Source organism: Carya illinoinensis, chromosome 2 (genome assembly GCF_018687715.1).
Source record: "Carya illinoinensis cultivar Pawnee chromosome 2, C.illinoinensisPawnee_v1, whole genome shotgun sequence".
Taxonomy (NCBI): domain Eukaryota; kingdom Viridiplantae; phylum Streptophyta; class Magnoliopsida; order Fagales; family Juglandaceae; genus Carya; species Carya illinoinensis.
In genome coordinates, this window is record NC_056753.1 from 24,687,550 (window position 1) to 24,712,034 (window position 24,485).

At 36.5% G+C, this 24,485-nt stretch overlaps 1 protein-coding gene across 1 annotated transcript; it reads right to left on the reverse strand.

The window, feature by feature from the left end:
• Positions 1-9,277: 9,277 nt before the first annotated feature.
• LOC122300460 lies at positions 9,278-16,170 on the reverse strand. Its single transcript, XM_043111132.1, has 9 exons — positions 15,891-16,170; positions 15,474-15,580; positions 14,678-14,850; positions 13,529-13,622; positions 13,196-13,306; positions 11,701-11,790; positions 11,316-11,401; positions 11,030-11,094; positions 9,278-10,898 (listed from the first exon to the last, which is right to left on the reverse strand). The coding sequence occupies exons 1-9, from the start codon at positions 16,117-16,119 to the stop codon at positions 10,789-10,791; spliced, it is 1,065 nt and encodes a 354-aa protein (XP_042967066.1). The 5' UTR covers positions 16,120-16,170; the 3' UTR covers positions 9,278-10,788.
• Between the last annotated feature and the right edge of the window lie 8,315 nt (positions 16,171-24,485).

Consider the following 24,485-nt stretch of genomic DNA (forward strand, 5'->3'; position numbering starts at 1 on the left):
TGTCCCATTTTACCCCTAGAAAATTAAAATTTAATTTAAAAAATATTTTTTGGAATTGTTGACCGAATCTAATTATGTATGGGATTATTTATAAACTAAGTACTGTTATATTTATAAGTGTATCACGTAAAAATAATTTCATAAACTAATTTCATATGATTTGTTAATTTATTTTATAATAAAAATAATTTTATAATTTGACAAATCATACTAAATTATATCAGTTTGTAGAATTATTTTTGTATAATTTTTTTATGACTAAAATCTTTCTCTTATAAATTTAGATTATCGATAAGATTAATTTGATAATAGATATATCTCAATATCTAATAGATTTATTAGTGTACAATGATTCCAACTAGTTTAATTATGTTTATAATTATTCCAATGCAGCTCAATTTTATTTTATTTTATATATATATATATTATTCTATTTTTAAGTTGTTGTGTAGATCATGTTATCTAAGTTACTTAAATGGTAAATTTTGATTTATAAAATTCTAATTCTAATATTTATATTTTAAATTAAATTATGTCATATAAATACTGTACAAAAATGAGCAAAATCTTAAAGTGATGGGAAGGAATATAATTTTTCTTGAGAAATGGTATATTTCTAATCACATCGTTTATCTATGTCCTGCCAAAATCATGGCTTTTATTATCACATCCCTTATGTTTCTCCATCACAAAGCCTACAAAGCCTTGGTGGGGATTGAGACACCGTGGTAGAGGTTGTCGCATTAAAGAGTTGTTCTAGGAACAACAACTGTATAGCTGCACACCTGCACACCTTAGGTGGCATTTTTTCAACAAAACGAGCGTTTTGATTCAAACAAAGATTGGTGTGAATTTTTCTTTCCCATTTAAATTTTGTCCTGCGAAAGTTCAGAACCCCCTCCTCCCTCGACAGTAACTTGCGTCGCATCACCTTCCTCTGCCTGTGTCACCTTCCTCTGCCTGTGTCACCTGTGTCACCGAGCGACGCTCCTTCATCTACCTAGCGCGCGCCACTCCTGTGAGCTCATTGAACGAAGCAAATCAGATTTGAATCCCACAAGACCCCCTCCTTCCTCGCCAAGCAACCCACGTCGCCCTCCTTCCTCTCCCATTCAAAATCTGCAGTTCACTGGGTTTCATCTCCCCATTCGAAATCTGTAGTTTCTTGGGTTTCATCTCTTCAGCAGTTCCCTAGGTTTCATCTCCCCATTCAAAATCTGCTATACAACCTCCTCACCAACTTCTTCCGTACGGCTTTGTTGCACAACCGATGTTGCTCCTCACCACTCGTCTCCCGAAAGGCCCTGTCTGTGGCCGCCGACGGTGGCCTATTTGAAAAGAAGGGTTTGTGTTTTTCTCTCTTTCTCTCCATTTCGTTTCCATTTCCTAGCATCCCGTATCTAGTATTTTTTGTGTTTTCATTTCTGTATCCCGTATCTAGCAGTTCTGCTCTTGATGCACAATCTGGCGGGACGTGATGCACTAAAAGTTTGGCAAACATTAAGTGCAGAGACAAAGAACCTAGAAGCTACCACTAAAGTAATATGTTCTCGTACCCCATCCCAAATACAACATTTTAAGCAAATATATCACTCAAAATTTGAGGTTCCCCTTGAACATGATATTGAATGATACGCCTATGGAGATCATAAAAGGGTAAAGTTTCTTTCCATATTTCTCAATCTTGCTTTAGTCAAGTATGGATATTTTGCTTTCGAGAGATACATCCTTAGCTTTCCATTTTAGGAGAGTTTTTGAGAATTTTTTCATCCAGTTATCTCATTTTTGCTGCTCTTTTTTCTATCCACATGCTTTGCATTTTGAAGAAAACCCTGAAATTATTAGCCTTTTGTTTTGATTTCTTTTTCTCATCTGATATTTTGTAGAAAATCTGAAGGCATATGTGTTGCATGATCCTTAGCTGAGGGCATGTGCATTGAAGACTAGGCGTATAAAAGTAATAATTAAGTCCCAGTAAAGTCATTTATGGCATCTGTTGCTGGATCATGAAATAGAGGGATTCTTTGGTCCTGACACAATTGTGATTTTTACAATACTATCTCTCTGTAGTGAGGGGTGACCTGATGCATGATTTATGATTATAACTGGTTCCATATGTTCTTTAACTTCTTTTTCTTTTCTTTTTTTGAAGGATTGCCCTATTAGTCTAGTCTTTCAGTTAAGGCTGTTAACAAATTTCCTTATTAATGCTACCTCTGAACTTTTCACGAAATCCAGCTTGAATCCTGAAGCCTTCCATGCTTAACCATTTTAACACCTACCTCATATTTGATCATTTTCTTAGAAAGACCAGTGGATGATTTTAGAAGCACAGTCAAATCATGAGATGGACAGCTTTTAAATTATGCATTTGTGGAAGTTTAATCTGAAGAATTGAGAAAGCTAGTCCTTTAACATTGGGGAAAAAAGGGGCAAAAGTAAAGTTTAATATGGTGCTTTCTTTCTGATTTGCATCATGTGATTCCTTTAACATGGTGCTTTCTTTCTGGTGCTTACTCTTAAAAGCAAATTTACTCTCTTAAGGCCTCAACTTTTATCCACATAACCACAACCTTGCTATCTTCCACTCCCTTTTGAATAATATCAACCTGTAACAGAGAGTTTAAATCTATAGCACATACAATTTGAGTAGATTAAGTTATTTTTATAAAAAAAAAAACCCAGATCACCCTTGGAGAAGGTTGAACCATGGCATAATCTTTAGGAACTACTGGCAGCTCATTTGATGACTTCATCCTCTATTATAGTGTATTTGACTCTACTTAGTTCACAAATTTTTTTTTTTTTGATAAGTGCTTAGTTCACAAATATTCACACCAAGAAGCACAAAGCAGCAGCTTTATTAACCTTTATGCTTTCTGTTCTTGGACTTCCGATCACTGTGTAGTTGTCGAAGCAATATGTTCCATGGTCACTTGCATAGTATGTCTTACTTAGTATGTCCTATGGTGTTCTTAATGTGATGCTTAATAATTTTACTTGCATAATTATTAACTTTTTATCTTCTTGTTTCGTTTCTAGTCGAGGAGATGGTGAAGACACTTGCGTGGGTGAAGTTGTGTTATGAAGGGGCTGTTAGTACCACTTGTCCTTATGTGGAGATGGTGAAGCCTTGTCACCCTTGCAAGTCAACCCAATCACTTTTTGGCTTGTATATGTTGTGTTGTGGAACAGGTGTTAGTGCACATTGTTTTGTATCCAGTTGTGGACTTAATAATCACATTTGTTCATGCTGTAAGTTGGTCCATTTTTGTTTAGTTCATGCAAGGGATTTTATCTAATTAGATTAGTTTATTGGAGCCTTTGAACTGAAAGTTGTAAAGCCGTAAATATGTTTTTATTATTAACAATAAAACTCATTTAAGATTACTTAATATATATTGTATTATTAGTTTCTTGCTCCATTTAATCAATGTATTTGATAGTCAAACGACAATTCAAATAAGTTAATTGCTGCAATGCCATTTTAGTGGTTTAAACAATCACTCCCATTCACAAGTTGTTGTATTTGATAGTCAAATAACAATTCAAATAAGTTAATTGCAAAACATCATATGGGTATACACGTATGGATATACATCATAACCAAAACATCGTAAGATAATTGTTGTCCATGTGCAAACATAAAACATATGCGTTTTAACATTATAATTGATCCTTACAAAAATCTTACAAAAAACATCTAGACCCTACTCAACTACTTAAAAGTTACAATTTATCTGAATAATACAAAAACTATTACAATTGATACAACTTAATAAAAACACAATAATTTTCGGTTTTCCTTTTGAAGATTTGTCTCTCTTGCTCTCTCTCTCACTTTATCTTTCCGTTTTCGAACTTCATACTCGCACCACAAAACGTCATTATATGTCTTCTAAAGTTCATTCTCTCTTCTACAAAGGTTCTCCTTTAGCAAATGAAGTATATCCATCCAAAAGAAAATTTCACACTTGAGAGGAATAAATGATTCCAGCTTTTTCCATGAAACATTGGGTTGCTTTAATTTGGACCTGAAATCAAAGAGGCAAAATTAAAAGATGGATAAAAAGTTGCTTTAATTATAATATGTCCTATATGGTAATGAATCAAAAAGTATCATCATGTACTGTGTGGTAATCAGCTGAACATGGACTTTAACCCATTTTTTTTTTGTTCTTATGCCCTTTTTTGCCTTTAATTATATGCTTTGTATTGAATGTAACTTAGTCTGTACACATTATAGTATAATGAAATGTGATTAAATACAAAGTTACGGTGGGGAAGAATAAGCCCATCAACCAGCTCATAAATTCAGAAAAATGAAATGAAAACAATTTGAGAAATTATCCTAACAATTGGATCCCATATTTTTAAGAGAAAAACCACGCCAAGGACCATTTTTAAGAGAAATAGATATTGTAGTTGCATGCCTTGGTATATGTGACTACAAGATGATCTAAATATTCCAAACACCAGGAACTAAATATGTCAACTATAAATGTCCAGGGAAGAAGGCTAGGAAAAAGATGCCAAGACTCCCTTGTCCTCTTGCCTGAAATGTGTAAAACTAAAAGCCATTATATATTTGTGAAAGAGCCAGGCTGCAAGTGCTAATTAAATACTTGAGAGGAAATGGCTATGCTACCATTGTTTCTAACACTGAAGGCAAGAGCTACACGAAATACCAGTCAATCCAGGGTCTTGTTTATTTATTTATTTTTCACTGAATTTGTCGTTACAACATAGAAAGTAATGACACATGGCATTAAATTCTTATCAAAATCTATACGATGGGTATAATATTTTGAGATGATCTCCAACTAGAAACATCTACGTTTGAGGAGTGTTAACAACTTCTTTGACTTTGAAAGCTGTTACATCTACAAAATATCATTTTTTTAACCCCAACAATGGAACAAAATACATAATCAGGGACTCAAAAAATACACAATCGCTTGTCACAAACCAAAAAATATTGTAGAAACAATATGAATAGAAGATTCCTTGGACAGAAAATTATTGTACCGTGGTGCAGATCTGGACTTCCAGATGGGTTCTCTCCCTAGATCTGGATGCAGTACCCCTCAAACTTGAACAATATTCTGGGTTTGATCTAGAATCATAGAGCAACAAAGAAGTGGAGTAAAGAATGAGAGAGGATAACAAGAGGAAGTGAGAGGGTAGTGCAAGGGCTTTGCCCTAGAATCAAAGAGAGATAAGAGAGAGGAGTAAAGAATTATGAGAGAGGAACACGGGAGATCGACCCAAACAGCGATACCCAGAGTGCGAACAGATTCCAATAAAGCGACCAACTTTTCTTTCATAGAAAAACTACAGCCGAAATCCAAGGGAGTGAAACAAGGAAAGCAAAAAGAAAAGCAATGTTACCCAGTTCGTGTCACAGAGGGCTTCGCGTTGGTGGACTTAGGGTCCCAATGGCTTGGGGACTGATCTCCTCAGGAGGGCTGAGGTCGTGGTGGGGAGGGTTGAGGTCGGTGGTTGCTTTGCTTTGAGGATTGAGATCGAAGAAGACGAGGGGGAGAGTGGGCTAAGAGTGCTGGTGTAAATGTTTGCCAATACTGAGATCGAAGAAGACGAGGGCTTCGCTACGGAGAGAGTTGAGGGCTTCGCTACGGAGAGAGTTGCTCGAGCTACATTTCTCAAAAATCAAATGTTTGCCAATACTGAGGGAGGGAACGGAACCTGGGGAGAATTTGGTCATTAGCCAGCGCCACGTATGGTGTGCGTTCGGCTGCTCCCAAACAGGGGCTGCTCCCAATACTTTCTCCGCATTAAATGCGATGGCACGTAGTCGAGGGTAGGAGCAAACACTCTAGGCACATGGAGAACAGAGTCCCACAGAATCAGAGAGTATAAAATACTCAGTACAAGTACAGTTCAAGGGATTCATTCCTTCAAACTATCTATTTCTCTCACTCTTAAGCATATATTGACTTGGGGCATTGGACGTACTTTTTGGCACTCCAAGACCCTCAAGCTTTCTTGCCTTATGTGACAAGCAGAGCAAGGTGGGATGCGAAACAACAAATAGATTGGATTTAATCCACTCTATTTTCTACCAACCCCACTTTATTTTGTGTATAACCCTCATGTTTATGACAAAATGAACAATTGTTATGCTTAGAGAGCAGGCTGCAGAATAGTAAGCCGTGACTGAGACCAACATCGGAAGCCAGGGCCCTTCATAGCTTCCCACAGAGCTCTCGGAAAGTGTAGGAATATTTATCAAAAAGTTTATGTTATCCAAGTAATTGGACTTCAAGTTAAGGTCTGCTGGAGAAAGAAGAAGAAAGACTTCAACATGTTCCTCAAACATAGGAGATTCTCAAACATTAGAAGACAAGATTGGCATGTGAATAGTGCTTCACATCACATTCATCCAAAGAACATTTTATACACCAGACATGGAAGGCACACCTCATGAATATATAGCTCAGGCACCAAATCACAAGGATCGTCATAACAAATTTTCTGCATTGCTTAATCCTATATATGTGCTTGGGCAAGATTAAGGAGTGCATGGGGGATTAGCAGCGGGGATCTGAACATGTGAGGATACAACCCCTTGAATAGTTCCTTGTTGAAGCACTCCAAGAACTTTCTAGTTCTTTGGTGTATCCTTGGTACCAACTTGTTTGTAGAAGAACAATAACAAAGGCTACCCCCTTTCTTTTTCATTTTGCCAGGGCTTTGTGCCTCCATACTGCATAAAACCCTCACTTGCCTTATTTGATTATATAATTCAAATGAGATGAGATGAGATATTTTGTTAAAAGTTATTAATAGTTATGGATTAATTGCACAAATCAAGCCCCATATCAAGCACAGTTGTATACAGCTCATAGTGACCAAAACTAAAGCATTCCATATGTAGCACCATTTTACTTTTACAAATATGGTATCGTGATTGTTTTGTAAATATACACTATCAGTAGAAAATACAAAATAGATGGGAATATATTTTCTCCTCCTACATTTCTTATCAAAAGTTTAATATAAAATTGTTATAATATAATTGTTTAATATTAATTTTATTTTGAAATTTAAAAAAATTGAATTGTTAATTATATTTTATATAAAAATTTAAAAAATTATAATAATTAAATTAGATAAAATAAAATGAGATAATTTGATATTTGGCAACCAAATGGACCTTTGAATTTGAAGATTGGGCAGCCCCCTTCTGATTTTGCAGAGCCACAACTTTCCTTCGGAAGTTTTGAATCCCAAAATTTCATAGCTTCATTTACGAAACTCTCAAGCATTTCGCAGAACCCATTCCCCTTTCTAGTAAAGCCCACTTGCTGCACTTGGAGGAGCCCATCAAGAAATTGAGTACAAGTACTTACTTCTTAATCGTTGGTTAGTTCTTGAATCTTTATGCAAAAAATGAAAATGGTTGTCTGAGGAAAAAGCCATGACAAAGAGAAAGGCCGAGGAGTATGCCAAAGCCAAACGAATTTTGTCCAATAAGTGGGTAGTGCTATTATATATATGCTAATTATTAGCCTTTGTGTTGGCTTTTATGGCAGCGTTTTGCCCCCAACTTAGAATGACTGAATGGAAGATTCAACCATATGGCATTAAAGAGTTTGATGGTAGGTGAAGCCAACCAACACAACCACATCCAGCTATAAATTTGATCGAGCACATTGTCAACAGCCTGAGAGACATATGTTTCTTTTTTCAAAATTTGATCGTCTCAAGTCATATTTGTTGATGTGATATATTTAAAACGGATATTAATTTCAACTAGGGTTGGTAACACCCGCCCAATACGGGTGGGTGGTTGCCTCCCTACACTCCTCCCCTTTTTAACCTGTTGCAGTTGACCCTCGTTAAACGTCAACAACTAATATCAAAATAAAAATATCCAAAAAAATTAAAATATCTCAAATATATTCAACTCAAGGTGATGGTGGAGAAACCTATCAAAGTGGAGAAGAGAGGAAATAGAAAAAAATGGAAGAGGAGTGGGCAGGCAGGTTATTACTTGGTGCTCGACCAATTAAAACTTTGTATTTTTTTTTTCCTTATTTGCATTGTCTGTGATAATAATGTATCATTTTTATTATTTGGATGGACGAAATAACGCTAAGTAGACACATCTAAGCATTTAATATATGCAACGTCAATAGACGTGACGTAGGGCTTGTTTGATAATAGATTTTATCACGTTCTATTTCATCTCATCTCATTTTATTTTATTCTTAAATATCATTTAAATACAAATTTTTTTTAATTTCAAATCTTCAATTTTTTAATCTAATTATTACAACTTTCTCAAACTTCTAAATAAAATAAAATCAAAATCAAAATTTTCAAATCTCTAAATAAAAATATTAAAAAATTCTATTTTAATAATATTTCAATTTTATAATATTTTTATTCAATTTTTCTCTTTTTTTCTTAGAACTTAATAAAACATCATAATTCAAACCATTTCATTATATTCACAAACTATTTCACTACTATTTATAAGTTTTTCATTCTATCTTATTCCCTAAGCATCCCCTTGTAAAATCAAATTTGTAATTAGTCCAAATATCAATTTTATTCCAAATTCAGACAAGGGTGGTGCTAGCAGGCCAGCTAGCACTTACCACTATGTGTACCGCTAGCACAAATGTGTAATTTTTTTATCATTTTTTTTTTTTTTTGTAAATATTTTTTTAACATTCTTTCTTTACTTACCATGCAAAATTTAAAAAAAAAAATATTCAAATAGTAATTTTGATCTGTAACATTAAAGGAACTAAGTGGAGCATTTTTCTTTAGAAAAATGGGATCAAGATATTCCAACCGAATGGCATTTTAGACCTCAAACAGTGTTACATCCACTGAGGATATAGCACGAGCTCGGTCCCGAAAAGATCTTTTTAAGTATTAAAAATATATAAATAAATCAGGATTCAAATTTGGAACCGACATTAGGTGAGTTTAGCATTTTTGTTTAGACCTCTTGTGGAATCCATCCTCATCTAAGGGTCTTGAGAGGGAATCCTAGGCAAGATCCTCTATTGAAAAGATTTTATTAATTATTATCAACTCATAGAAACGAAGTACTCGCCATCGGCTTCTACAGATCCAGATCCAGATCCAACATTTATCAATATTTGTTTCTCGGGACTCTTGGCATGGTTCACAAATTCTCATGCATTCTCGTAAAAATAAAATAAAAAATAAAAAAGAGAAAGTTCTACCTCAAAAATCAAAGGGACATTAAAACAAAAATGCAAGAAAACAAAACAACTAATCACAACGTTGATTCATTTTATTAAAGTTGGATGAGACAACACAGTTCAGAAACAAATCTTATCCTCTCAAAACACTAGCACCCTGACAGTTCTGGTCTCCGAAGGGAAAAGAATGGAAAGCAGCTACAGAATTTATTGCCCCGTTACAGGAAAGTAAATACAAAAGAAAAGAAACAAGAGTAAATGATGGGAGAAGTTGGAGAATGTATCACCAGCAACGATATACAGCAACAACGGCCGGTCGTCTAGGGCGAGTGCAGACAGCCATGAGAACAAGAACTAGGACAATCACTATAAGGATGGGTGTTAGATCCAACCCCCCATCTTCTGATTCCATGCAGCACTTGGCCATTTTCACCCACACCACTCACTCTTTGCTGTCGTCGAGTGTGTTTTTCTTTTGGTTCTTGGCGAGCGAGGGGGAAGAGGAGGATATATTGGATAGTGAATGTGTGCATCATGTATCGCATGGCAATTTGCTCCAGTTGACTTGGGCAGTTGAACATTTATTTTTTTAAATTCGTTAGATCGAGAATTATTGGTCCTTTAATTTATATTTTAATTATAATTATATTATCATTTCGGTTGGTCTTTGTTGGTACCTATGGGAAAGAAGATTATTATATCACATTAAAGGATATACAGCAAGAAGGCCACCATATCTCGTGACCATATTTTTATGAGAAATTATATTTCCAATCATGAGTACTCTAAAGCTACGTAATCATTTTAAAAAAATTAAATAAATATAAAATTTACATTAAAAAAATTAATTTTTTATTAATAAATCCCACTCATTTTCAAAATAACTACAAAATAATTAGAGACTTTATGACTATGCAGTAAACATTACTTTATTTTCATATTTTACTTGGAGAAATTCACGATTCCCTTCAGAAATTTTTTCCGTGCTGTTGGTGAAAATAGTAGAATTTGACCTTAAAAAGGTAAAATTGAGGTGGGTTCGGTGCCAGCTAAATTTTAGAAAACTTGGATTAATAAACTAAATTATCACCATATGTTGCAAAATACTGCAAGTTTCAGGGTCCCTGCCTGATTTGTGGATGATTATCATTTTCTCGGAGACGTGCTCACATTTTGCACTTTGTAAAAGGTTTAAATTGGCTGGAGAATGAAAATTTTCAGGAAAGCTGAGATTTTCTCTCTATATAATCATAGATTTCCAAGACCAAAGGTGGCAATACAAACGCTGGTTGGATATGCCAAAACAGCCACTGAAGCTCATGTCTTGTACAAGAGATATTCTACTTGCCTCCAGTCAATCAAGTATTTCTGATCAGACTGAATATACCCTGAATAATCTTTTTTTTTTTCTTTGTTTTCATTAATAAGTTTGCACGTGTGATCAATATTCTGTACCTATGAAACTGGTAAGCAACAATCGCTGAAGTTTTAGATGCCATCAGCTTCTGTGCATTGCCTAAAGCCAGTTCTTTTCAACTTTCATTTAAATGTTTAGTCCCAAAAATGAAAATAGATGCAGTAATTACTCGGATACGCCGAGAAAATGGGCGAAGCTAGGGTATTTTGGCTCCCATCCTATTTCCTCACGAGTTTTAGAGTTGTTCAATCTCTTACCTAAAGGATCACTGGTGCCTGCAAAAACAAGACATGTAACCGAGTGGAAGTACGAGGATATAAAGTGTGAACAATAGGTTCATATCAAGAGACTAAAGGAATAAATAATAGGACTAGTTGAAGTGTCAGTGAGACTATGAGGAGCCTACCTGTGAAGCCCTCAAATTTTTTGCTGAATTTTCCACTTTTAGTAACTAAGTCCATTACTTCCTGCCTGCAAATAAAAACCGAGGTTCCACATAGAAAGCCCCACAATAGTAAGGACAATCTCATTGGCAGTATATCACTAGTCACATGGAAAAGAATGGGGAAGGAGTCTTTATGAGATGAACTCACAGTTTTTTTTTTTTTTCCCTGGGAAAGGACCCGGGGGTGGGGGCGTTGTCAAGGAGCCACAAAGTTAAAAAAATAATAATCACAAAGAAGAGAAAAGACCTGGATAAAGGATGATTGTCACAACCCAGAAAAATCCGGCCACGAAATTTCTTCTTTAAGATTGCAACTGAAAGGGAAGCTGCATCCTGTCAAAAAGTACACAGGTCAAAACAGTCGCGGTATTTTTATGTTATCCCTACTAAGTGCAGGACAAAGAGGCATTAGAGCAAATGAAAATGAGTGGAAATACCAGAGAAAATACAAAGATATACCAATGGCATATGGAACTCAAAAGCGACGATTTTTTTTTTAACATAATCAAAATGCAGAAAGCAGGGTAAGATAAACTCATCAGAAAATAAAAATAAAAATATGGCCTTGGAGGAATTGATGAAGTACAAATTCATGAAGCAGAATAATAAATATAGAATAAAGATTTTGTCACCTCGTAGTGAATAAGATTCAGGATGTGATCTGGTCGAGCTTCAACAGTTCCTTTCCCTAACCAATAAGCATGTGCACCTCTATCTGCTTTGTGTTCATGGTTAAGTATAATTCTGGGCAGAACAGATCATTGAAGTTTCTCCTACAAACCTTTTTTTTTTTTTTTTTTATTGGCACTAGGTGTCCAAGAACAACGTCCTGACTAATTCCGGGGGTGCACAGGCTTTTGGTATGAAGTTTTCTGCAAGTGCACTTCGGGCAATTCAAGGAGAAAATCCCGTAGTCCGATGGCCCCAAGAGAGTGTTTGCACTCAAGGGAATTTGAACCTTAAACCTAGGGGGAGCATAACCCCAAACCCAAAGCCTTTACCACTTGAGCCAACTCCTAGGGTTAAGTTTCTCCTACAAAACTACACGAAATTCTCACAATTCAAGTATTTTCTCCTACAAAACTAAACAAAATTCTCACAATTCAAGTATAAAAAAGGACAATTCTGCTAGGGACAGTCGGGAGATGCAACCAAGGGGTATTCGTCTAATATATTATGATGTGGTGAGTTATTTAAAAATTAAAGAAGAAGAAGACAACCAAAATGGAAATAGAAAGAGAAATGCAGAGGTTGTCTTCTTCGTTGGTGGGTGTCTTCGTTCCCTCATCAGTAGCAGCAAGGATCAACTCCAGGGGCTTCGTCATCCTGTTTCTTCTTCTTATCCATTGCACCGTCTTTCTCTCTCTGTGTTTCTCCTCTTCTTTCTCTTTCCATTATCGAACCAGCCTACATCTCTCATTTCGTTGCCATCTCCCTTTCTTCTTCTCTTTCTCAACATGGTCTCTCTCTCCCCGCCCTGATTTCTCCATCTCTTCTATATGTTTCTCATTCTCCTTTTTTTTTTTCTCTTCCCCTTGGCCTGATACCATCACCGTGCCCCTCCTCTCAGTGCGGCAAATACCAACAACAACAACAAGGGTAAACGAAGATGAGGAGCATCGCCTAAACGAAGACGATGACTACGTGGAAATATTTTTTTTATTTCTGTTTATTTTTTATTTCCTGGATTTAGATTTGCTTCTGGACTTGTGTTCATCGAAATTGATATTTTGTTCTTGGGTTTCTCAGCTAGATCTGTTTCTCTGCATATTACATTGTTGGAGTTGTTAATGTAGATATAAGTTGAAGAAGATTGTAATATCTCCAGTCCTCTGTTTGGGATATTTTTTCCTCATGCAAGGAAGATAATGGTTGTGTGGGGGGAACTTTTTTTTCTTCAACTGTTTCTTCAATTTCATCTATAATCTGCTGGGGAGAAGAGGATGCGAAAATCGAAGAGGGGGAAGGAGACTGAAGACGGAGAAGGAAGGAGATGGAAATTGAAGTGATAAAACAGTGCGTATGCAATTTTGAATGAAACAAACCGTTTCATTTATGTCACGTTGGCACCGACTACGCGGCAGCTCCCCAAGCCATTTGCCCACAGGATTTTTCAAAAAAGGATATGTAAAGTCCTGCCAATCTAAGAACACAACCACCATATTCCAGCACTACTTTTTCCGCTTTTAGAAGGACATCTGTCCTAGGGCTCCTCCCTATAGGTACTACTGGGGTGTCCTGCACAAGAAGAATATTGACCATTAGAACATGACAACACTCTATATGCAACAAGTTTGTAAACCATCAAGGTCAAAGAAGGACACTGGCAATGCATTTAATACATCACATAAGAAGGCAGACCAAAGGTTCCTGGAGGGCAAGCCCATAAGTCAATGCAGAGAACAAATACAACTTTCTTCATTATCACAACAGAAAAATGCGTTGTGTTAGATGTAATACCTCATCACACTGTCCATTGTCATTGCAATCATATGGTGCAGAGCTTGATGTAAATACAAAAGAACCTTCACCATTCCAATTTAATGCAGCCAGCCTGCTTAGTACACGGCCCAAACCAATAAGGCAAAACTTAGATGAGTACATGGTAGGATAAATTACTGAAATCAATTTTAACTTCTTGCTGAAAATTATACATTTTTCAGCAAGACCCAGTTATTCACACCCCCCCCCCCCCCCCCCCTCCTCTCCCCCAAAAAACCCCCCACAACCACCCAAAAAAAAAGGTTTTCCATAGACCACTAGTGTTGGCTTAGTACAAAGATTCACTTTGATTCTGGAAGATGAAAGTAGCTAATGCACAAACACAACCAATCCATTCACTGTATGAAGGATATATGAACTTCTAATCAAATAGAATTTTTGGCAGTCGGGCTTAGTTTAAAAGAGTATGTAAAGAATTACAAAACAGAAATAACGATTGAATCAACTCTTTGGCTAAGTAGAGATATATCGAGCCAAGACTAGCTGGCCCTTTAGAGTTTATCCTATTGCGGTGTTCTTCTAGTACTTGTGGCGCCCCTTGCACAGCCTTGAATAGGATATTCTGCAAAATTCTATCTATTTTAAGCTCGTTACCTAATATATTCATATTATACACATTCTCACAAGATATTACACCAGCAGAATGTGTCAGTATGATATATATAGGCCTTTCTTGGGCAAGATGTTGTGAAACGTGCGGCAATTGCTGATGAATTGTACGGAATGATCAAAAAAGAGAAAAATAGAAATCGACACAGAGAGTTATCGTGATTCGGCGATGTGCCTACATCCACAAGGAGCGAGCATTGCGAAACTCACTACCAGTCAATTAGGGTTACATAATGTGTATTTATACACCCCCAACCTAATCAGCATCCCAAACAAAATATGAATCCCGAAAGGCAAATGCCGTCGCTTCGCTATCTACCTACTTTCAATGTATGAGTCATTTACTTCAACACAAGATATACACGCCTAACAAGCACCAGAACAATCATTTTATATGCAAGTAAGTTCTAATACATCCATGTCGGTGTCAGGAAGCTATTATATTGAGCTGTTGATAGATGATACTTTCAAAGCTGGGAGGTAATTCTCGAACCTTACCTGACATCGCCAGGATAGTCTGAAGTTCGTGACGGAGGAGCACAGAAAATAACATTCGGAAACCGGTGTGCCTCAGTAGTTCCCTTCAAAGATGGATTAATTCCCATCTTAATCAGTTCATCATGATGATCAGTGGTAACCGTTTGCCCAAATACTTGACAAACTGGATGTTCCTGCTCAAGCATAACCCCACAAGTTGACCGTTTTATTTGCGTAAAACGCCTATGTCCGTAACAACCATCACAACAAGATTCTACGAACTTTTAAGAATTAATGACCAAATATATAACAAAGAATTCAAAAATACGCTCCCATCACCATACGAAAGAATCTATTTTAATCATCATAAATGCGCCCCCCAAGAAATATTGTAAACACCACTTTGAACGAAGGTTAAATTAAAAGCGCGATAAATCAATGACTTTGGACGAAACCGGTGCTAGTTGTTTATAAGGAGACTAATCAAATCCATTACTATCTTGCCAAGATAAGGCCAAATATTATCCCTCGTGAATTTCTGGTCCGCGTTGATCTTGCTAAAGAGGTTGTTTGGTGGCAGACGTAGCTGGTCAACCCCATTTGATATGTAAACTATTTGTACATTTGTTAGTTTGTATAGTTCTCCAAGAAAAGTAGAAGTATTTTCTTCTGTGGTTTTTCAAAGTTTTGTACTGAGGTTTGGTTCACACAAGTGAGCTGGGAAATGGTATATTCGTTTATCTTTAAAAAAATTAAAAAATTAAAAAAAAACAATGATTTAAAGCTAATGAAAATTGAAATCGAACAAGCGAAATACCTCCCGCCATTTTTCTGCGACTATGCGACCAAGAACGCCCGGTCCCACAATCAGCAGGTCATTCTGTTCCACCAAACCAGATGCAGCAGCCTCCAATCCTTCGTTTGCTGCAGCATCAACACACAGTCAATAGAACGGTCTTCGTCAAAATAGATTTCTCAATCGAATGCTTAGAAGGCAAATCTCACTCTAGTGTGGCATTGTTTGGTCACAGAGAAAACAGAAAGACGAGAATTTTTCGGTTTTTTTTTTTTAAAAGTATTTTTCATTTCCTTCCTGGTTCTTGCAACCATCGGAGCCCCAGGACAGCGTATCAATCGGTTAAAAATAAAATAAAAAATCATCTAGTGCGATTAAATATTCGTCTCAAAAAAATGCTTTAAAAAGAAGGAAAATATGCGTAAATGAGAGAGAGACCAATGGTGGAGGAAGCGTTGACTTGGGAAGGAGTGGCCATGGAAGAGCGTTTCTTGATGAAGTGGGAGGGATTTCCGAGGAACGACGCAGAGCGTTTCGAGACGAAGCTATTGGACAAGGGAAGAAAAGAGGAAAGCTTTGAGAAATGTGAAGCGAGTCTGGCAGTTTGATCTGTCGAGATGATGGTGGTGGTGGTGGGTGTGAGTGAGGCACACGCAATGCTTCCCATTTGAAGTTATGAAAATGGATCACATCCAGAGGGATATAATGGGTAGAGTCTGAAGCTGCCAAGCTGGTATTATTTATGTTGTTCCGGCCCCTGGGGGGAAGAGAAGAGTGAGCGAGACACTGGATTTCTGACCAATTACAAAAATACACCTGTATTCGGATTGAATTCGCCCCTGTTGTCTAGCGGATAACTATGAACTTGAAATGACAAATGTGTCCTTATTTGCCATAGAAAGTAGAAACAAGTAGGGCTGAGCACCGACGAATCGGAGTCGGTATTGGAGCCATCCGACTCCGACTCCGATTTTATCGGAGGCCGAATCTGGCCTCCGACTCCGCCTCCGAAGGTATTAGACTCCGCTCCAGCTCCGGCTCCGACTTGTCGGAGCGGAGTCGGGACGGAGTCGGTGAGAAATCCTCAAAAAACAAACCCAAACGACGGATTCGGCAATCGGCGCAGGGGGAGGGGAGGGAATCAAAACCAAAAAATGAAAATACAAATCAAAACCAAAACCAAATCCATAACAGAAAAGAGAAATCAAAGAGTGAGAGAGAGTGATTCGGCGCAGGGGGAGGGGAGGGAATCGGGGGGGGAAGAGGGGGGGCGGGCCGGGAAACCTAATAATAAGGTTTTGAGATGAGAGGTGAGAGAGATCAGGATGAGAGGTGAGAGGTGAGAGAGGCAGAGAATCGGGGAGGGGAGGGAATCGGGGGGGAGAGAGAATCTGAGATGAGAGGTGAGAGAGGCAGAGAGGGATTCGCTGCATTCGCATTCGGCGCAGAGGGACTCGAAGGGATCGGGGGGGAAGAAGAGAAAGGGGGGGGCAAAAAGACCTAATAGCAAACACTGAAACGGCGCCGTTTGGGGCTATTTTCACCCCAAACGGCGCCGTTTCAGTGACAGAAATTTGAAAAAAAATAAAGGGTTGCGTGAAACGGAGCCGTTTCACGCAACCCAGTTTCCAATAACGGCGCCGTTTAAGACTTTCTACTTCTAAATTCTACTTCTAAACAATAAAAATAAATTAATAAATAATAAGTGAGTAAAAATATATTTTAAGTTAGTAAAAATAAAATTAAGTAACAATTTAATGTGTATTATTTAATTAACTCACTAAAAAAATCACTAGTTAATTATTACTTTATTAATTATTACTAACTTAGAGAGTTATATATTAGAAATTTGACAAATTTTTTTTATTGTTGTTATATCCAAGGGAATATATTTAATAATTATGTAATTATATTGTGATATTAATTTAATATATATTAACTAATAGTATACTATTATATATTATATAAATATAGTTAATTAGTAAGTTAATATATAACTATATATATTATAGTATATAAGTATAACTATATATATTATATAAGTATAGTTAATTAGTAAGTTAATATATAACTATATATATTATATAAATATAGTTAATTAGTAAGTTAATATATAACTATATATATTATAGTATATAAGTACTCCTCCAATATATTATATAAGTATAGTTAATTACTAAGCTAATATATAACTATATATATTATATTATATAAGTATAACTATATATATTATATAAGTATAGTTAATTAGTAAGTTAATATATAACTATATATATATTATATTATATAAGTATAACTATATATATTATATAAGTATAGTTAATTACTATATATAGTATAGTAACTATATACTATACAAGCCCTTAATATATATAGTATATATATAACTATATATTATATATTGACTTATAGTAAACTAGTAATGTAAAATATAAAATAAGCTATAGTAACTTATATAGTAACTTATAGTAAATTAGTAATGTAAATTAACTATATAAGGTATAGTAACTTATATAGTAACTTATAGTAAATTAGTAATGTAAATTAACTATATAAGGTATGGTAACTTATATAATAACTATATTAACTTATAGTAACTTATAGTAAATTAGTAATGTAAATTAACTATATAAGGTATAGTAATTAGTAACTTATAGTGTAACTAATAACTATATTAACTTATAGTAACTTACTAACTTATAGTAAATTAGTAATGTAAATTAACTTATAGTAACTATATTAACTTATATTATTCATTATAATGTTTATAGATTATTATTTATTAGATGTTAATATATTGATAACAAATATTTTTATAAAATATGCACAATATCGGAGTCGGAGTCGGAGTAGAAGTCGGAGTCGGAGTCGGATTGGAAGTCGGAGTCAGAGTCGGATTCGGAGTCGGAGTCGGATCGGATCGGAGTCGGGACACCTCTACCTCCGACTCCGACTCCCAGGGGGAAAAAAACTCCGACTCCGACTCCGACTTGTCGGAGTCGGAGCGGAGCCGGAGTGGAGTCGGAGTCGGAGTCGGATTTTCGGATTTCTGCTCAGCCCTAGAAACAAGGCAAGTTTTGTTTTAAGCAATTTACAGACGCGTATGGTATATCATGATCTAAAATTTCATATTTTCTTTTAAATTAATAGTAATTTGCCAATAACCAGTGGAGGGACTATTTGAAGTGAAAGGCCCATCCTGCTATAAATACTTAAAAATATCCATTCTACTAAAAAAGGCCGAAGAATAGGTCAATGGCCTATATAAGAAGACAAGGAGAATTTAAAAAAGAGTTTTGCTATATACAAATATAGTCGCCTATTAATCTGTATATTAATACTGATTTATTCATACTTAAAATTTAAATTAACACTATTTTCAATAAATTCTATTTTTTGATCAATCACATCACATTAGTGTACAGATTAGTGCATAATTGTACTTGTAACTATATTTTTCCTTTAAAGAAAGATATATACTACACCACCTCTGACAAAATGATGGAAATGCAGGGAAGTGATATGATTACTCAAAATATTAAGTAGTGATTTACATCGATAAGTTCTGGATAAAATAAGTATTGCAGGTAAGTATATATATATGAGGTAACTTTTGATAATTAAGGAGGAACAATTAAGATTCATTACAGTTTTCATTTTCACTGACTTAAGTATTTGAATGTTTTCAGATTAAACTCCTCAATATCTCTTGATGATTTTTAGGTGAACGGTTGCAGATTGGCAGTGGGACACGTCCTTAACAACCAGATTCTGGCAAGACCCATCATCGAATTTCAACCCACTCTGACTTTGTTTTTTCTTAAATAATTAGCATTAGGATTTTTTAAATTTAAGGTTAATATTTTAAAGTTTTACAAATTATTTTTAAAATAAGGAATTTAATTTAGGATGAAATAATTTATTGTAAAATTGATATAATCACAATGTATAGAGTGGTGTGTAATTAGAGAGTAGGAAGGTCACTTTTTTACAGAATTTTGTTACTCATTATCCCTATATGACATACCATACTTATTTATTTTTTTATTTTTTTTAAGTTAATTAAATTCTTCTACTTATCATCTATACACCACATATTTAGCAAGAGAAAAATATTAATAAATTAAAAAAATTTGTGTAGTATTTGACGCGAAGATGAATATAATTTTTCTTATATAATCGCTACTAAAATATGAGTGTTTATTTTGTTGGTCATATTTGAAAAGCCCATAGAACCCAACAAGAATAATTATTTAGCCCAATAAAGCAATGAAGTAATTGATGGAGGAAATGGCAAACCAAATAGGGTTTTGGGAGGTTAAGCAAGGGAGCTCACGACCGTGTCATGGCCATGTGATGAAATTTTCACGTGGGATGAGAGATCCAACAGCTTTATAAAACAAGAAAGAAACCATTTATAAGAAGCCCTTTATTCATGATCACTTTTTGGAATAATTACATAAACAAAAAACAAAATAAAAAATACAAAGAATTAAGCATCAAAGTGAATATTCGTCGGATGATCCGACTCGGATCACACTTCTAGCAAGTTTTGGTGCCAAGTTGTGTTCATTTCGCAAATCTCTCAACCGAGTGACATACTATCCAAATAAATGTGATGAGCATTGAATGTGGGATGTGGGATGGGAAGTGGAGCATCCATTTAGTATCTCAGCCCAATTGTAGTAGTGAGCATGGTCCAAACAGTAAGATAAAAGCCCATGAAAGCCTAATATTTCGTTGGCTAATGAAATGGATAAGAAGTAATTTGGCTAACAAATTGCTCATACTATCTAGGAGAATAATGAACATATAAGCATCATGTAAAAGTAATCTACTCGAAGTACTGATCCAATATTTCTCCACTCCTATATATATATATGGACACCAGGTAATTTAAAATCATCTTTAATCATATACTTGAGTTATTATACATTACTTTTTACTGATTTAAGCATTTGAGTGATTGCAAGCATCTAGTATCGTTAACCATTGATTTGCATATTAGTGAACACGTTGAGTGGGACACATCATTTACAAGAAGCTTCAAACCATCCTTAAAAATGTTTTTGTGAAAAAATATCTCAATATTATTTTAGATAACAATCCCATTTTTATCTTAGCAATACTATATACAATTTTAAGTTGTACAAGTCTTAGTTTTAAAAAATCATTATTTTTATATATTTTTTATGATATGATCTGTTCTTTTATAAAATGAATGCTTGAAGTCGTACAAATCATTATTCTTTTGGCATTGTGAAATATAACGTATGATATGAATTCAAATTGTGAAATATCTTCTTGTAATATTAGCAGCTTTCAAATTGAAATAATGAGGAAGAATGGTCAACTGTGATTGTCCTCGGACTGGAGATGGCAGTCTGCCCAATGAGTTTGACGCAGCCTTGGAGTTGGATCTGCCTCTTCCGTTGAGCTTTTTCCATTTAAAACTTTAAAGAGGTCAAATTTGTTGGCTTGATCTTTGTGATATGAAGACTCGTGCAAGTATTTGCTTTTTTTTAACGGTTTGCACACCAGCACACCAAAATTTTGGTATGTTTCGCGTGCGATCCGTAAAAATTTCGTAGTATTTACGATTTGTTTAGTTTTAAAAATGAAATGAAATGATTTTAAATGAAAATTAAAAATTAAATAAATATTATTAAAATATTATTTTTTAATATATATTTTAGAATTTAAAAAATTTGAATTGTGATTTTAAAAAAGTTGATTTGTGAAATTTCCAAAGTATCTATGTGTATTCATGGAAATGTTCTATTAATTTATTTGAACAAATTAGCAGATCTTAATTTTTTAATTATTTAACTAAATAAATATATAAAATAAATAAATTGTATAACAATAAGATTGGTAATGAAGTGAAACCTTTTAAATAATTCTTTAAATGTAAAATCTTACGAGACAGCCAAATCAAAAAAAAATCAATTTTATTATTTGAAAATTAGTTACAAACAAGTCTTAATTATAAAATTTTTGTCAGTTGAATCCCTTACTTGACCCAACAAACGACCTGTTTGCCTCTACCACAATAGTAGCCTAAACTTTTGATAATTTTCAAATATTGACTTATCTATTGGAATTACAGTGGCTAAATTACTACCACTCAATCTCCACCATGAAGCACGATCATATTCGAAAAGATGAAAATAACTAGAAAGTAAATTTGCTCACACTTAGGCATTCGGAATATACTCTTCTATAAATCTTGGCCAAAACCTCTTCACGAGTCATATAATCTGTGACGCCCCCAAATCCCCACGCCCGAACACGGGGAAATCGAGACGTCCGGATGGTGACAACCCGGACCACCATCCTAACGACGTGTGCCAAGTGTGTGCAAGAGCGACAAAGTGCACAAGACAAATGCAGCGAGAAGCAAGTCAATAATTAAGTACCAGAATTTTTCTTAATGTAATACAAACTGTTTAAAACATACCTAAATAAAATATTACAAGAAACACAAATACAAGTTTGAAAACAGATAAAAAGCACAGCATCAGCAACCCGGCGGAGCCGCATCCTCGGGCTCAGCCTCCTCCTCCTCTTCCTCGATCTCTGCACCAAAAGCTACGGAACCAAGAAAGGTTCCGCAGGTAAGTATGACCCAAACACTACCAGATGAAAATACATACAACCCAAACAACAAGAAAACAAGATCAAACAAACACACGCCCCGCTACACATATATTTTAACACGCACGCCAAAACCCAAAAGGCCCACCAACCTCCATAAAGCCACACCTCGCCATTATCCCAGATAATGGCCCAAACCACCATTTTTCCCAGAAAAAGGATCATAACTGAAAAACCATACCACAACCCGCTCCGTATGCACCATGATCTCCCCTAGGGATCATCCGCACACCCTGGCTCAGTGCCACACCGTAGAGAACGGCTACGCGTGCGACACCTAAACGAGCGATGCCCAGACTCGTGCCATGCACGTACCGGGCCGGGCCATCCTCTAGCCCTCGCCAGCGAAGGGCCACGGGATCGGTGAATAGAGCGATGCCTGGACTCGTGCTCAGCACGTACCGGGCCAGACCCATCCTCTAATTTCCGCTCCCGGAGTCAGTGAGTAGAGCGATGCCTGGACTCGTGCTCAGCACGTACCGGGCCAGACCCATCCTCTAATACTACTCCGTCATCGCGCAGGGCCTCAGAATCGGTGAATAGAGCGATGCCTGGACTCGTGCTCAGCACGTACCGGGCCAGACCCATCCTCTAGTACCAAACTCGTCAGCGCCCAGACGACTACTCAGGAGATGTCACTCAGTATTGACCGCTCCCGAGTGACCAGAGGAGCTCCACCGTGATAATAACCCATCACGGCTTGGGCTCGTGAGACACACGCACCCAAACGCCAAAACGCCGATAAAGATATGCAACGCACACGCACGCGATATGCAACGCACACAAATAAAATGCAACGCACACCACACGGCCCAATCGAAACAACCAATAACAACCAACCAAACAAACACTCCGTCCTCAATCCATCCGACCCCCGAAACTCCTCGGACTCAGTCCGGAATCAACAACCAACAACAAACAATTAAATAAATAATTAAATAAATAAATCAATTGAATGAGCAATATATATTAAAATCTGAAAATAGGGTTTGGAAAATACTTACAGCGCTATACGGTATTTTTAGAAAGCTCGCGGCGTTGCTAACGGCGGAAAAACAGCAACGTCACAGTGAAAATTCACTGTGGCCGTGGGTCCGAAAAACCCACTTTTGAACGGGGACAAACTAGGACACCTGATTGATAGGGAATGGTCTAGAGGTGGTTGTGAAGCTAATGGAAGCGACGGACGGCCGTGGGTGGCGGCGGAATGGCCGAAAATGGCCGAAAATGGCAAATCGGAAAACAAGCTCGTGGGAGCTGCTCCGGTGGTCGATGGAGGCCGGAAATGGGTGGGTTAGGACGGCAAGAGGTCGGTGATGAAGTGGTGAAGAAATGGTGGCCAGAGGTGGAGCGACGGCGGCGGATCGGAGTGAAATCCGTGCGCCCTTTGGAAGCTTTTTCCGGCCAAATGGCCGGCCGGTTGGGGGTGGTTTTCGGTGGGGAGGTGCACCGGAGGGAGGGGAAGAAAATGGGACCGGTGGGAGGTCGGGAGGTGGCCGGACGGCGCTGGGCCGGAGGAGAGAGAGAGACGACGCGGGAGAGGGAGGGAAGAGAGAGAGAGCACGGGGGGGGGAGCCGATCGGGGAGAGAGAAAGGGAGGGAAAAAAAAGAAAAGAAAAAAAAAGAAAGAAGAAGAAAGAAAAAAAGGAAAAAGAAAAAGAAAAAAGAGAGGAAAAAGGGAAAAGATGTAGGGAAAAGATGAGGTCCAAACCTCATTCCGGAAAGCAAAACTAACCCGCCAAAAAGATTAAAAAAACACAAAACAACTAAATAAAACACAACACCAAATAAAATAAATTAATTTAAAAACCAACATTAAAAAACGCAAATAAATTAAAATAAATAACTAATATATTAATTAAAATAAAAACAATTATTTCAGTGAAAATACACTCAAAAACGGGTCATCACATCCTCCCCTCCTTAAAAACAATTTCGTCCTCGAAATTGCAAGATCACCACCAACTTAAACCAAGCCACACAAACGCACATGAACCAACTGAGACCAAGATTAAAATACATACCTTCATCATTCAAACAAATATGGATACTGCTCTCTCATGTCTGCCACTCGCTCCCAAGAGAAGTCTTGTGCTAACGGATCTCCCCAAGCCACTTTAACCAACGGTATCGTCTTGGACCTCAATTGTTGCTCCTTCCAATCCAAAATCTGCGACGGAACAACTTCATAAGTGAGATCTGGTTGCAACTGAATACTTGCTGGGTCGACGAAGCGTGGCTCTTGCTGTCCAAAGCTTTTCTTCAGGGATGATACGTGGAAGACATCATGAACATCCCCAAAATAATCTGGCAAAGCAACTCTGTAGGCGACGGACCCTACTCTCTCCAGAATCTGAAAAGGGCCGACATACCTTG